Here is a 12767-nt window from a genome sequence, read left to right on the forward strand (position 1 = left end):
GGAACAGCTACCCGTATACACACGAACGGCACATGTCGATGTTTAAAGGAAAACTGGCACGGGCCGAGGAATTCCTTCATCCGCCGGGTACTGACCGACTCCGAAGTGGTGGTGCGAAAGGGCGGTGTAGTAGACCTCCTTGATGTGAATCAGCTGCTGCCAGGAGAGCGGCAGCGACTCCTGGACAGAGGGTGCTGCCATCTGCTCCCGCAGGCGGTGGTACGTCTCCGATACCTGGCGACGGAGGAGATAAGTCAGCATTCGGAGTGGATTCACGAAAATCAAGCGAATCGTGGTTCGTATTTTACTCCTCCCATTAGTAAGCCAAATGGTTTTAACTCGTGCATCTGTTCAAGTACGAGCCATTGCCCATTATTAGAAATCCGCAAGCGACAAGCCATAGGCGGCGGAACGAGGGGGCACCGTGCCCCCTTTGATTTTGGCATTTCAACATGACATTCCCTATGGCGTTGCATGGAAAGAATGGGACCAAAAGTCGGCAGTGCCCCCCCCCCCTCCCTTAATTGACGGTGTTCCGCCGCCACTATGACAAGCACCTTGGCGGAAAATCAACTACTCGTGCCGCACATACGCATCCATCCTCCCACCAGCTACTTTCCCGCCGCCGCACCTGCGCCGCCTCCTGGCCAATGTCCAGCTGAGCGCTGAGGTCCAGCTTCTCCTGAGGAAGCAGCAGCTTCTCCAGCAGACACTCCTTGGCCTGCGCCAGCAGCAGGTTGGACAACACGTCCAGTACGTCAGCGTCCAGATCCCGGCTCGGAGCGTTCGAGAAGTTCTCCAGAATGTACCTGTGTTTGTAGGGGAATGAGGGTTAGTAAGCTGTCTGTCACGAACGGTAGGATGGGGAGTCACTCGCGGTGGGGTGGGCCGAGTGAATTTGGTGATAAGGTCGGTGTTGGAACAGCCCGCGTGACGCGAGTGTCACACTGGTCAGATGAGATGCCGGTGATAGGGTGACACCTCGCGTGACGGCCAAGGCTACACAAGGCTGCAACCAACCGGCGGAGGTGTAGTCTTGTAACACCTGGGTGCCGCTCAGGTGTCTGGTGTGTGAAATGCCTCTCAGGCAAGACAAGAAATACATAGATAATTATCAAGGACATATTACACGTTTCAACAAATACACCTCAACAAATACATGAACTCATATTGTACGACATGCAGGTGTTGAGAAACGTTACCCAACCAGTTGGCCAACACTGTCAGGCAAACGCATTCTCAATGCGTTTATCTCTTTCTCCGACTTCGATGCGCCGTAGTACCACCCTACCAATCACGGCTCGGCAGTTATCCAGTCCTCACCTATAGATTCCGGCTGCACTTAGGTAGCTGTACGCTCGGCTCCACGCCACCCCCAAGGCCTCACCTATAGATTCCGGCTGCCCTCAGGTAGCTGTCCACAGCGCTGTCCAGGCCCTCCTGGGTTCCTCGCTCCTGACGAGCTGCCAGCTGACTGTACAGAGCCGCCATGTTGAACAGCACGGAGGCCTTCTCGAAGGCGACTGTACGCTGACAGCTGGGGAGACCCGTCAGAGAATCGTACCTATGGGTAACAGAAGTATCGGTTCAGAGATGGGCTGGAGTAAATGACAGCGCCGCGCCGGGGATACAGGGAAAGTCAGAGGCGTGAGATGGGCTAGGGGACAGGCAGCATCGAAAACCTACAGGGAATAAGGGTCGCCAGAGAAGGGGACGGGAGACATTAGGGGCGGAAAGCGGAAGGAAGGAGAAATAGGACAAGGCTGACATTATTGGGAATCATATTTGTTGAGCATAGGGATAACTGTAGTTCACCAGGAGTTCAGCGAAGCTTAAGCAGGGATTCATGAGTTATTGTTGGCTTATGAATTTGTTGGATGTCAAAATAAACCGAGTTGTGGTTACCAGCCTTATCGGAAGCCAGCGGAACTGGGAAGGGATTTTCGATGCTGATGTCAGGGAGGATGACGCAAACATTTCCAATCAATAGGCACATAAGAGGATTGGGTCGTTGCATGAGCTACGTTCAATTAAAGGCTTAGGGCTTAACCCGCGACCGCCTGGGGGGGGGGGGTCGGATCCGACCCCCCCCCCCTCCGTTTTTCTTGAATAACTCATGAACCACTTTCGCTATCTACTTGAAACTTGGCATACCTTCTCCCCCATCAATTTGACGTCTCCTGTGCAATTTTTAAGAAAAAATTTCCAAAACATTTTGAGATATATCGATTTTAGTGATGTAACTACATGGCATTTTTAGTCAAAAAGTGGTAAATGTTTAAAAAATCGCCAAAAATCAGGGTTTAAAGCAAATTGCAAATTAACGACATGAAAAGACGCAGATCAACGAGTTCTTTAAAATGGCTATCTCCGATTTTCCATAAAATGCGTTTTTCACCCCTAAAAATTCAAAAAACTACATTTTTTGGAAAACAGCTAATAAAATCCAAAATTTTGGTAATTTCCAAAAAACCGGAATATATGTTGTAGAGCTCTATTAGAACATTAGATGCCCCAAATTTCAACTTTCTATCTTGATTTTTGACCCCCAAATTGTAAAAAATAGCTCCAACATGCATAGGGCATGGTGACGTCATAAGCATTTTCGTGAATTAGAGGCACTTCTGAACATCGCATGTGACAACAAATGGCACCACTAGATTCCTGGGACAAAGCTCGTCTAGAAAAGTGTATTTTTATGTCAAAAATAAAAAGTTGAAAAATTGACTTTTTTTTCTTAGCCCTCGTTTAGTTATGTTATATGTATGGTATAAACGATTTTTTATGCTTTCAATGCACACTTATCACCAGCACAGTGACTTGGGGCCACATATAACCATTACCATCGGATTCGGCGTGAAAAATAAGCCATAAAACATGTGTCGCACGCCCATGTATCAGAAATTGAAAACCGTGACCATTCGTGACCTGACCTGACCTTGACCCGTGCTTAGTATGACCCCTATACGCACATGGTACCTTCACTAGGCCTTTGAGGTCATTTTTGGTGAGTTTCGAGTAGCAGCTATCGATTCCGCTGTCCGTAAGCCTAATCATGCAAAACCCCTGAATTTGACCTTTGACCTGAACTTGACCCGAAAGTTGACCTCAATCTTAAAATCTTAAGAGTGCTTTGGGAAGGTCTCGTAGAGACCTTTCGAACGCCGCCTCGCGGGGCTCGATACGACCATTGGTTCTCGAGATAACAGGGGGGGGGGGGTCGGATCCGACCCCCCCCCCCAGGCTGTCGTGGGTACGGAAATAGCCCAGGCGGTGCCGGGTTAAAGGCTAGACAAGCACGAACCAATGGGAGGTCATATTATGTCCATGGGTCGAATAAGCACATAGCCACGACCATGCTATCAAAGTCCTTATCATAAAAGTAGGCATGTTTAACCATCAAAGTGCTAATCGTAATCATACATATATGTTAACCCTCGCCCGTAAACGGCGATCTGCCACCTTCGCCCATGCAGGGGGGGGGTTGGTGCGACCCCCCCCTTGGCGTTTGAAAACGGAGCGTCGTAGAGCTTAGCGGAAAAGACCAACGGATTGCTCTCGCCGAGATCTCGCGATTGGTGGTATATTTTTTGGTCCTAGGTCAACATTTGACCTACTTTTGACCGGTCAAAGGTCAAATTTTCGGAAAAATAGACTTTTTTCAACTTTCGGCGGCGATTGCGGCAAAACGGTGGGAGATATCGACTTGAAACCTTCACTATCGTGTTCCTTGATCAATTCTCTATCGTTTGGTATGTATTTCGTTTCCCTAGCTCTAAAAATGGCGCGTTGGGAGCGCCGGAAGTCGGCAAGGTCACAGTCGGCGGCAGAAATTCGAAAAATCAAAATTTAAATTTTTGAAATCTGATTGTATTTTTGGATTTGGGAGGTCCATTTGCTCCCTATAGAAGCTAATATTGCTGCATATTCCCATTGAGGTGACAAGAATTAGCAAAATAGTGGTTCGGGCGCTTTTCAAAAATAGTACCGGACGCTGTTCCTCTTGTGACGTCATAGCTCCGTGACCTGACCTGACCCGGTCAAGTTTCTTATACCATATGATAGCCAATACTTGCCCCAACATGCATGGGAAGTTTCATCACGATCCATCAACCGATGTCCGTACCACCGGCAGGAAACCTCGGGCGTTGGCACTCAGTTTGTGAAAATCCGGCCGGAGGCTGTTCCCTTTGTGACGTCATAACTCCGTGACCTGACATGACCCGGTCAATTTTTTTTTATCAAAAGATGCGCAAGGTTTGCCCCATAAGGTACCCAAAATTTGGCGGCGCTGCGCGCCGCCGTTTTTGCACTATTTCCGAAAAACCTCAGGGGGGGGGGTTGCACCAACCCCCCCCCCCTACATGGGCGAGGGTTAAATGACATTTTATCAGTCCATGGGAGCAGCATTCCAAGAAAGCACGTTGATAAAACCACGATAAAACTAGCTTGGCGAAAATGGGCCATTATCCTTTTCCTCCATCAAAACTTGGTTGCGTGCATTGGGGTACCATTCGCTCGGGCTCTGGCCTCCCACATATCGACATTTATAGACGAGCGTCATATGGTCATTGGTCACGGTCCTCACTTTCCCACTAAATTCCTGGTTGATTCGCTCACCGAGCCGTCACTAGTTTCGGGTTACAGCCCACGCCCATCGAGTGGCCAGCGTAGGCACCCCTCCCCCTCCCCCATTAGCCCGCCCCTGTCCGGCGCCCAAGGCCACCCAGGTAACTGCAGAGGTCCGGGAGGCCCTGCTGCACCGTCCGCCGCTCGACCGGGGGTCTGTCGGTCCACACAGGCCCACCGCCCTCGCCTGCCGCCCGTCCCTCCGCAGCGAAACCAACAACACGGCTCTACAGCCGACAGACGCGCGCTGAGGAATGCAAATCCCCGTCACGGCTGATCGCCGGAGCTATGGGCCGTAAACAATGTGCCGAGCCGCTCGGGCGACTCCCCGATTGGAGATCGGGGTTCACCGCATGGGTACTGAATCGCTGGGACTGGGTCCGGGATCAGAAGGATCACGGGGATCACGTCTCGGCGGCCGAAGTGATTCACCGCGCAGGCACGCTCTTAGCGGCGAGTGTGCAACTGCAGAGGAACAAGATTTCGTGGGTGCAATCCGATTGAGATACCTGCAGAGATTCAGGCAGAGTGCAGCTAGAAAACTTGCAGGAATTGGACAAAAGGAGGATTTAGTAGAATATATCTCCGCATTAATTAACCACCCCGGTCTCTGCAGATATCTGATCGCCAGATAAGGACAATTATACGGTACTCTGCGTGTTGTATTACACGCAATCTCTGTGCGTGCGAGGAGGAATATCCATCCACCTGCGTTATCGAGCGTCCTGATCGTGTCCCGTCCGGGAGAGGTGCCTACGCAGCACAGCTGTGTACTGGGAGCGCTCCGCGCCGGTCAGCGGCCCGGCTGGAAGTGAAATCGGGTCAGCCGCGGCGTCTCCGACCGATCCGAGCCCCCAGCCGCCGAGAACGACGGCCTCCCCAGACACCTCAGACCTGCCCGTGTCTGCCCGGAGCCGGATACAGTCTGACTCGGCCGGGTCGTCTGTCAACGTGGACCCGTCACCTGTCAACACCGGTTAGCTGCCTGAGCAGCAAGGTGTGGAGATGCGTGTTGGACCAGCCGACAACAGAACGGGGTGTGTTCTGAGAGAGCTTAGACGGGTCGTCCGTCAACAAGGGACAGATCGCCCGTCAACGTTACACATGTCGAGACACCATCACAAGAAGCATCGTCAGCTTCGGGTATCTACCACCAATGCGATAAATCCGCTACCACCTCTTCATGCAGCTGTAATACCACCAAACATGATACCAAAACGGGTCGATTTTGTTGCTTTTCGTCGAAAGCTTCCCCGCTGGGGGCGGCGACTGGAGGCGGCTGGCGGAGGCCCGGGCCGGGGCCGCGCGGTCGCGGGCTGCAGCCGCTGAGGGCTGCGGGTACATCGGCTCGTCCTCCGGCACGCGATGTGGCCATAACGACACCCAGCGCCACTAACGACCACCGGCCGATGGGGAGACCGCAGCAGCGGCAGCGGACAGCAGGTGGTGAGGGGCACGGACGGGGCAGCTGCCGACACAGACCGGGCTGCCACCCGGCCTGCAACGTGGCGGCGAAACGCTCAAACATGTCCGCAAAAACCATCCATATCGGGAGCGTTGAACGGTGAGCGCAAAAACGAGATCCATGAGGTCACGATTCGAGTGGGGACTGTGTGGGAAGCACAGAAAAACGGCCAGTCTGCGGCTTTCCCTGGGAGTATTTTACACGTTCATATTTGCTCTACGATGTGGATCCGGATCTCGGCAATAGGTATTTTGTGCACGATCTATCAGCGTGCTTTTCGCCGCTCACTATTGTGCATAGTGGAGGAAGTGGAGTCCATTAACCACTAGCCACTTAGCACTGATCAGATAACATACGGACATGACTGAGACAGACCTTGGCAGCTCTCAGCTCCGTAAGGCCCATAGTTGTAGCTGGCAGTTCGCTTTTAGACTGGACAGATAGCAGTTCATGAATCTGAGCAAGTGAAGGTGACACAGCGTGCGGTGGAAGGTAGCATGGCAACCAACTGGTCATGGAAATGTGACCGAATCACGTCGCTCGGTGGTGAGACGTGAGTGCTGTGACCATGGGGTGACATCGGGTCACCGTGGGCAACAAGTGACGGTTCATGGGTCACTGGTCGGTCATAGAAGGTCACCGGCTTCAGGCCGGCAATGTTCTTCATTTCATAAATTGTTCAGGACCGAATAAATTCCATTGGATATTATAGCGTATTTCGTTTTGCGACATGAAACGATATAATACCTATCGAGACCCGACAGGAAGGCTGGAATGCCGGAGACTGCAATTAAGCATATGTGAGCAGCACTACCCCGTTCCCAGACGGTCCTGACGGGTGACAGAACCGTCCACCGCCCCCCGCCCCCGTCCACCTCCCAGCGTCACCGCCCACCACCCAGCGAACGATGACGAGTGACAGGGCACCTACCAGCGGCATCCACCACCACCACTCAGACCAGTCACCCAGCACGAAAAGTGAAACCGGTCCGACACTTTCCAGTATCACAGCCTGGTGACGAACACCCCCTGTCCCCCTCCTCTAATCACTGGCTGTCTCTTCCTGATCGGATTGGTCTGAGACAGTGACATTTTTCAGTCGCCGGCGGAATTCATGGCATACCTAGAACCCGTCCGTCCCTTTGCTGCCGCTTGGCGCTCGTTCTCTACAAGCCACCGCTCGCTGCCGCCGGTCGCTGCCGGCCGTTGCTGTTCGAATACAGTGCAGGTGCACCAAGGGCAGCCGATCAGATCTGACGGGGTGGGGACGGTCTGCCGGCACGAGTCTCTCGGCGGCAGACAGCAGCTGCTCCGGTCCCACTCACGGTCACACGGCCCACGGTCGGCGGGTGTTCGAGTCACGAACGGAACCCTCCGGCGCCCTGCAGCTGTCGTATATACGGCGGCCGGAAGTGTGTAGAAACGGGTAAGGGTTATAGCAGAGGGGACGCCGCATTGCAAAGCAGCATGGCGGTGGGAGAGAGCAGAGAGGTAGACTGGCGAGGGAACAGCATACACACAGCGAGAGTCACGGGTCAAAGGTCAGACAGAGGATGCGATGAAAGCCAAGCCGAGCGGTCACGGTTGTGCGTTACTCGGTAGTGGAGTAAAAACTCGTGGCTGCGGTGGGCTGTCGAAACCCCACACCACGAGAAAACCCGCCCCTGCCCGCCCTTCGCGGGGTCGACGTCCGCGTGTGAGGGGGGTGGTGCAGCGCGGTGCGGCGTTCGTTAGACCAGGAGGGCCGCTCAACAGCTAATTACAGCCTGGAGTGCACGCCAAGGCCACTCGCAGACGCCCGGCGCAGAGCGGAGCGAGGCATGGTGCCGGCTTCAGCGGCTATAACATTCACCACTCGAACGAAGAATGTGGAGAGGCTGCCAGGACAGGCGAGGCCACGGCGTGGAGATGCCATGACGGCGACAAGTGCGGTCGAATAGAGGCTATGGTAGGGGTGACTTCGAGAGGCTGTTCGGCGATAGGCACGGTATACATAGGGCGGTGAAACGGGGCGTGTTCCCATGCCACCAGAGTCACGTATGTCGATTGTTGAACACTTCTAAATCATATTCAGCCCTTCGAGACCCGGATTCCGGTATGTCGGTATGCAAGGACATGCCAGTACGTGACTATAGGTGGAATGTGGGCATTCATGACGCTTCATGCTGAACGTTACCATGTTTCAATTAGTCGTAGTGACCGGACTATTCACAACATCAATGCCTGCTTCTAGTAAGTAGCTAACACAGCCCTTAGCTATTGAGAGGGTAGATGCATCCTGCAGATCTTATTCACGCCGTCCGAAAAGAGCAGCTCGCACCGTGTACTCACCATTCGAAGTGGATGCCAAGGCTGCGGTCCGGTGGAAAGAATCGTCTCTCGATGAAGTAGAGCTGGTTGTAGTACTCAAACAGCAGAGCAAGACCGTTCTGATTCCTCTGAGGTGTACGCATTGCCTGCGGGCAGAATAAGTTTGACGTCACACAGAGTCAATGAATATGGGGTTAATGAGCACATAAAGTGGTGTGTCTAAGATAATAACAGAGGTAAGCAAAACAAAAACCATGTTACATGGGAGAGGACTCTCGTTGTCGATGAAAATGATCGGTGTAAAACCGTATAATTAGTAGTGTTTTCAAGGTAATTATGTACCTTTTGAAACAATTGTTTTGGTCATGACCTTTTATCGTGCAGCTGGATTTGAACACAGCATTAGAAGCGGTCTATGGTGAGGCTATAAAGTGGTAATAAACATCATAATGCACCTTACACGTTGACAGGTAATAGTGACGCATGAACACTTTGAAAAACAGCATGCAAGGGCGCGACGAAACGCTGCGCTAGATCCCGTTCGAAATGTCTTAGCAAGAGCCTAAACACTCAGACCTGGTAAAGCTTTTTCAATTCAAATAGAAACTAACTTTGGTACCCGTATTGTAAGCAAATCACTAACACAATTAAATAGACCAAGCGCCAAACTCTTCCTATACGGCATACGCGTTGGCATGAATAATCGTTTGCCCGAGGCCGCGTCAGATCATTAACACCAATATCTTAGCTGCGTCAAATCGTAACACCAATATCATCAGGCGGCGTCCGTAACTATTGAGGCAATTCGTGCCGTAATGGCTAGCCCGAAGCACGTTCCTCTAAGATGGAAGACTGTCAATCACTTAACAGAAATCCCAATAGATGGAATCGATTATCGAAACCATTACGTCTCAGCATGGAGCATTCAGCAATGTGAGGACCTTCCGTGTAAGATATGATCACAGATAGCGTGAAATCGTGGGCCACTATTTCCTCATCGTAGCTAATTGTCCTTGAAGGTCCTATTTACGAGCAGCACTAGGAAATAGCGGACAAACAGAGCATCTAGAGTCGTGGGAAGGGCTGGCTTTCCCGCCGGCCGGCCGACTATAGCAGAGCCTCCCGTCACGAGTAACACGGCGTGACACGGCGTGACAGGTCTGACCGGCACATCTCGACTCGGGATCGTGCCGCACGTCCCGTCATATCTCACGAGCTGCGTGACTCTCCGGGGAGACTCGATCCGGCCCGCGGAGGCTCGTTTTGACTCGAGTCGTCCTCGTCCGCCGAATGTCTCAGAACTGGACTCGGTGCCAGTGGCCGATCTTTTAGAAAACGGCCCAGCCGGCCACGAGGTTATCGGCCGCATTTACATACAGGTCACCGAACGGCCAACAACAGGACCCAACCTGGGACCCGAGACAGATTGGTCAACATCGACTGGGCCAGAAGCCGGCTCGAGAAAGCCGTCAAACAAGCCAGCAAACATTCGCGAGTGCGTGCGACCCTACGGGCGTAATTTCGTCGACAATTACTTCCTAGCCATCGGCCTGGAGGTTGATTTGTATAACGGTGACGGCAGCGGCGGTCCGGAGCCTCGTCTGTAGGGGCAGGGCAGTAGAGGCAACGCTAGACGCCGCGCGCCGGAAGGGCCTGCTTCCGGTCGGTCCGTGAGCTATGTCCAGCGGTTAGGGGTGAGTCATGCCTTTGTGGGGACGGTGCGGTATGGGGGAAGAACTCACCGTCCGCCGGTCCCAGTGAGAGTCGGGAGGACTGTGTCACGTCATGCCAGTCGTCACGTCACGTCACAACAGTGTCACGTTACCGAACGTCCCGTCACGACAAGGGTCGGAACGGTACCGGAACGCAGCAGGTCCAGCCGGAGAGACACTCGGGTCGGCTGTCCCTACACGGTAAAACTCCGGAGTTCGTGCTGAAAGTCCCCCAGTGTCGCTGCAACGTCGTGAGGCTTTCCCTCCCGCATGCAACGACGAGCGTATTTTACACGAGGGACAAACTCGAACGTTGTGTGCCAAGTTACATTTAGAATAACTTCGGCAAGCTATTACTTTGCTTTATGCCGATAAGCCAGTTAGTTTCACAGGAATGTTTGGCGATGAGTTCTTCCCACACGCATGAACGTGATTCCTGAGTTAGCGAAATAGAGCCTTCGGTAGCCACTTACCTGTCGAATGTCGGTGAAATCCTGAATGGAGCCGATATATTTCTCAGCATCTTCACTGTAGTGCTCGAGAATGAAGTCCTGAAACGTATCGAAAGCTCATTGTGTAACTGTCACCACGGTTGCGACATAACATGAGCAGAATTTCTCCCCAACCAGGGTTGTATACGACTCAATCAATAGCAATCAATTCAATCACGACAAATTTGGGAAACCAATCAAATCAATCAAGTCAGAGCAGTTTTCGGGAATTGATTCAATCGACTCAAACGCGACAATGAAAGGAATCAATCAACTCAATCAAACGACTCAAACCAAGACATACATAAGCTTTTTTGCCCCACCAACTTGGAAAAGTGTCCATAGCAGTCTGGTGTACCTACCTACCTACCTACCTACAGAAGAAACATAAAAATATTGTCATTTAAAATTATAAATTGCCATGCCCTTCAAAGTTTCTATGTAATAAGGAAGGATACCTAGTGATGGACAGGTGATATTGAGGTTCAATGGGTAGAATTGGAGCAGAAGTTTCATTTAATGGGTGCAAAATAACCCAATAGTTGACTCGCCCCTTAACCCAAATCACCACCTTTCACCTAAAAGTTGTCAATTTAATTTTGGCCATATTCCAGCTAAGTCATCAGGCCATCTACCCCATGTAAAGCCCTGTCTGTCTCTTATAGTTATGCGGAGCTCTTCTGAATTGAACCCTGAACATAATGAACCGAGTTAGGTTTCATGCCATACTGACACTATATGAAAGTGTTGAAAATGTGCTACAAATTTGACAACTTCATTAGGTATGCTTTATGAAGACAGCAGGAAAGCAGGTAGGTACCTACTTACCTGCCTAGATGTGTCACTGGCTACCAACAGTACCAACGAAGGTAGATAGGTTATATGTGAAGAATTCAAAACATTTTATTGCGATACAATTTGAAACTGTTAGGACTGGGGATAGGGATGAGGATTAAAAGTATATTTAAAAGGAAATGGAGAGGACAGGGACTCTGGAACCACAGGATAAGTTAAGGACAAAGGAAGTAGGATAAGGAACAAGGAAAATTAAAACGCGAAAACGGCACGGTGCGACTGCGAAAAAACAAAGAAAACGTTTTGCCAATAAGTATGCTAAGCTTTTATAAATCCTTATTCTATGTCTTTTGATTTTTTGGTAAGATGACGTCATTGATTATCATGTAGTATGGTAGATCATCATAAAATAAATCGGTTGTACATACAACACCAATTTCGTTTTAATTATTATTTCATTTGAAATAAAACCACTTCATAATATTCGGTAAAATATTTTAAGGAAAATGAAACATGTTTAATATGTTATGCTTAGGCTCTCAGGAGAAAAGGATCAACAATCGTTCTGCTGCAAGTTAAACAATGCAGCAAATTAGCTATTAATTAGGGACGTAAACGTAATTAGCGAGACGAAAACGGCGCTTTTGTTTCAGTTATTTTTGTAGTTTGTAGGGGTTTCAGATATTTATAGAGTTCAGTGGGTTGTTTCTGAGGAGATGTGGAGATGTGAATTATTAATTAATCACACTTTATTAGTATATATAGGGCCTTGCACTTTATCATCTGGATTAAAAAAAAAAACGTTTCCTGCTGAGTGCAGAAAGGTAGGTAGGTGCATCGCCAGGTTCTATCACCAGGATTGGAGCAGTTAGGTATTGCAGTTGAAAGTCAAAGTTGGCTGTTCATGTTTAGGCCCTGTTCTTTATTTGGCCGTCTACCCCATATTGCAGTTGTGATGACAAGCAGTTTTCAGTGTAGTTTTGTGATCTTTGATGTCATCAATTGGTGTCATTATTTTTCGTCAACTAAAACTTATTTGAACTTTCCATTCAATCGACTCAATCATACGAGTCACTCTAATTTTTGGGAATCAAATCAGTCAACCAGTCGCTAAAGTCAAACGAATCAGTCAACCAGTCATCTCGAAAAGTCAATCGACTCAATCCAATCAACTCAAAATACGCGTTGAATCAAATCAATCAATTCAATCGACTTGATTGGTATACAACCCTGTCCCCAACAAAAACTCCCTTCAGTCAACACTCACGCTATCAAGCCCATTGAATCACACCTGGGAAAGAACCCTCCCCTGGAAATTGCCTTTCTTTCCAACACGGTGGAAATGGGCGCTTTGGACGAGCAGCG

General features: G+C 50.4%; 1 protein-coding gene across 6 annotated transcripts in view; it reads right to left on the minus strand.

Moving 5' to 3' along the window:
• Positions 1 to 12767, minus strand: part of LOC122381575 (rhophilin-2-like) — a 115720-nt gene that overhangs the window by 3394 nt on the left and 99559 nt on the right. For all 6 annotated transcript variants that reach the window (XM_043365911.1, XM_043365915.1, XM_043365914.1 and 3 more), the window contains 5 exons: positions 10590 to 10667; positions 8426 to 8550; positions 1388 to 1564; positions 632 to 809; positions 96 to 234 (listed from right to left, as the gene is read on the minus strand). In XM_043365911.1, the coding sequence (XP_043221846.1) occupies positions 96 to 234; positions 632 to 809; positions 1388 to 1564; positions 8426 to 8550; positions 10590 to 10667 (697 nt within the window). The remainder of the gene's footprint in view (positions 1 to 95; positions 235 to 631; positions 810 to 1387; positions 1565 to 8425; positions 8551 to 10589; positions 10668 to 12767) is intronic.

The sequence above is a fragment of the Amphibalanus amphitrite genome, unplaced genomic scaffold (assembly GCF_019059575.1).
Source record: "Amphibalanus amphitrite isolate SeventyFive unplaced genomic scaffold, NRLGWU_Aamphi_draft 000122F_arrow, whole genome shotgun sequence".
NCBI lineage: Eukaryota > Metazoa > Arthropoda > Thecostraca > Balanomorpha > Balanidae > Amphibalanus > Amphibalanus amphitrite.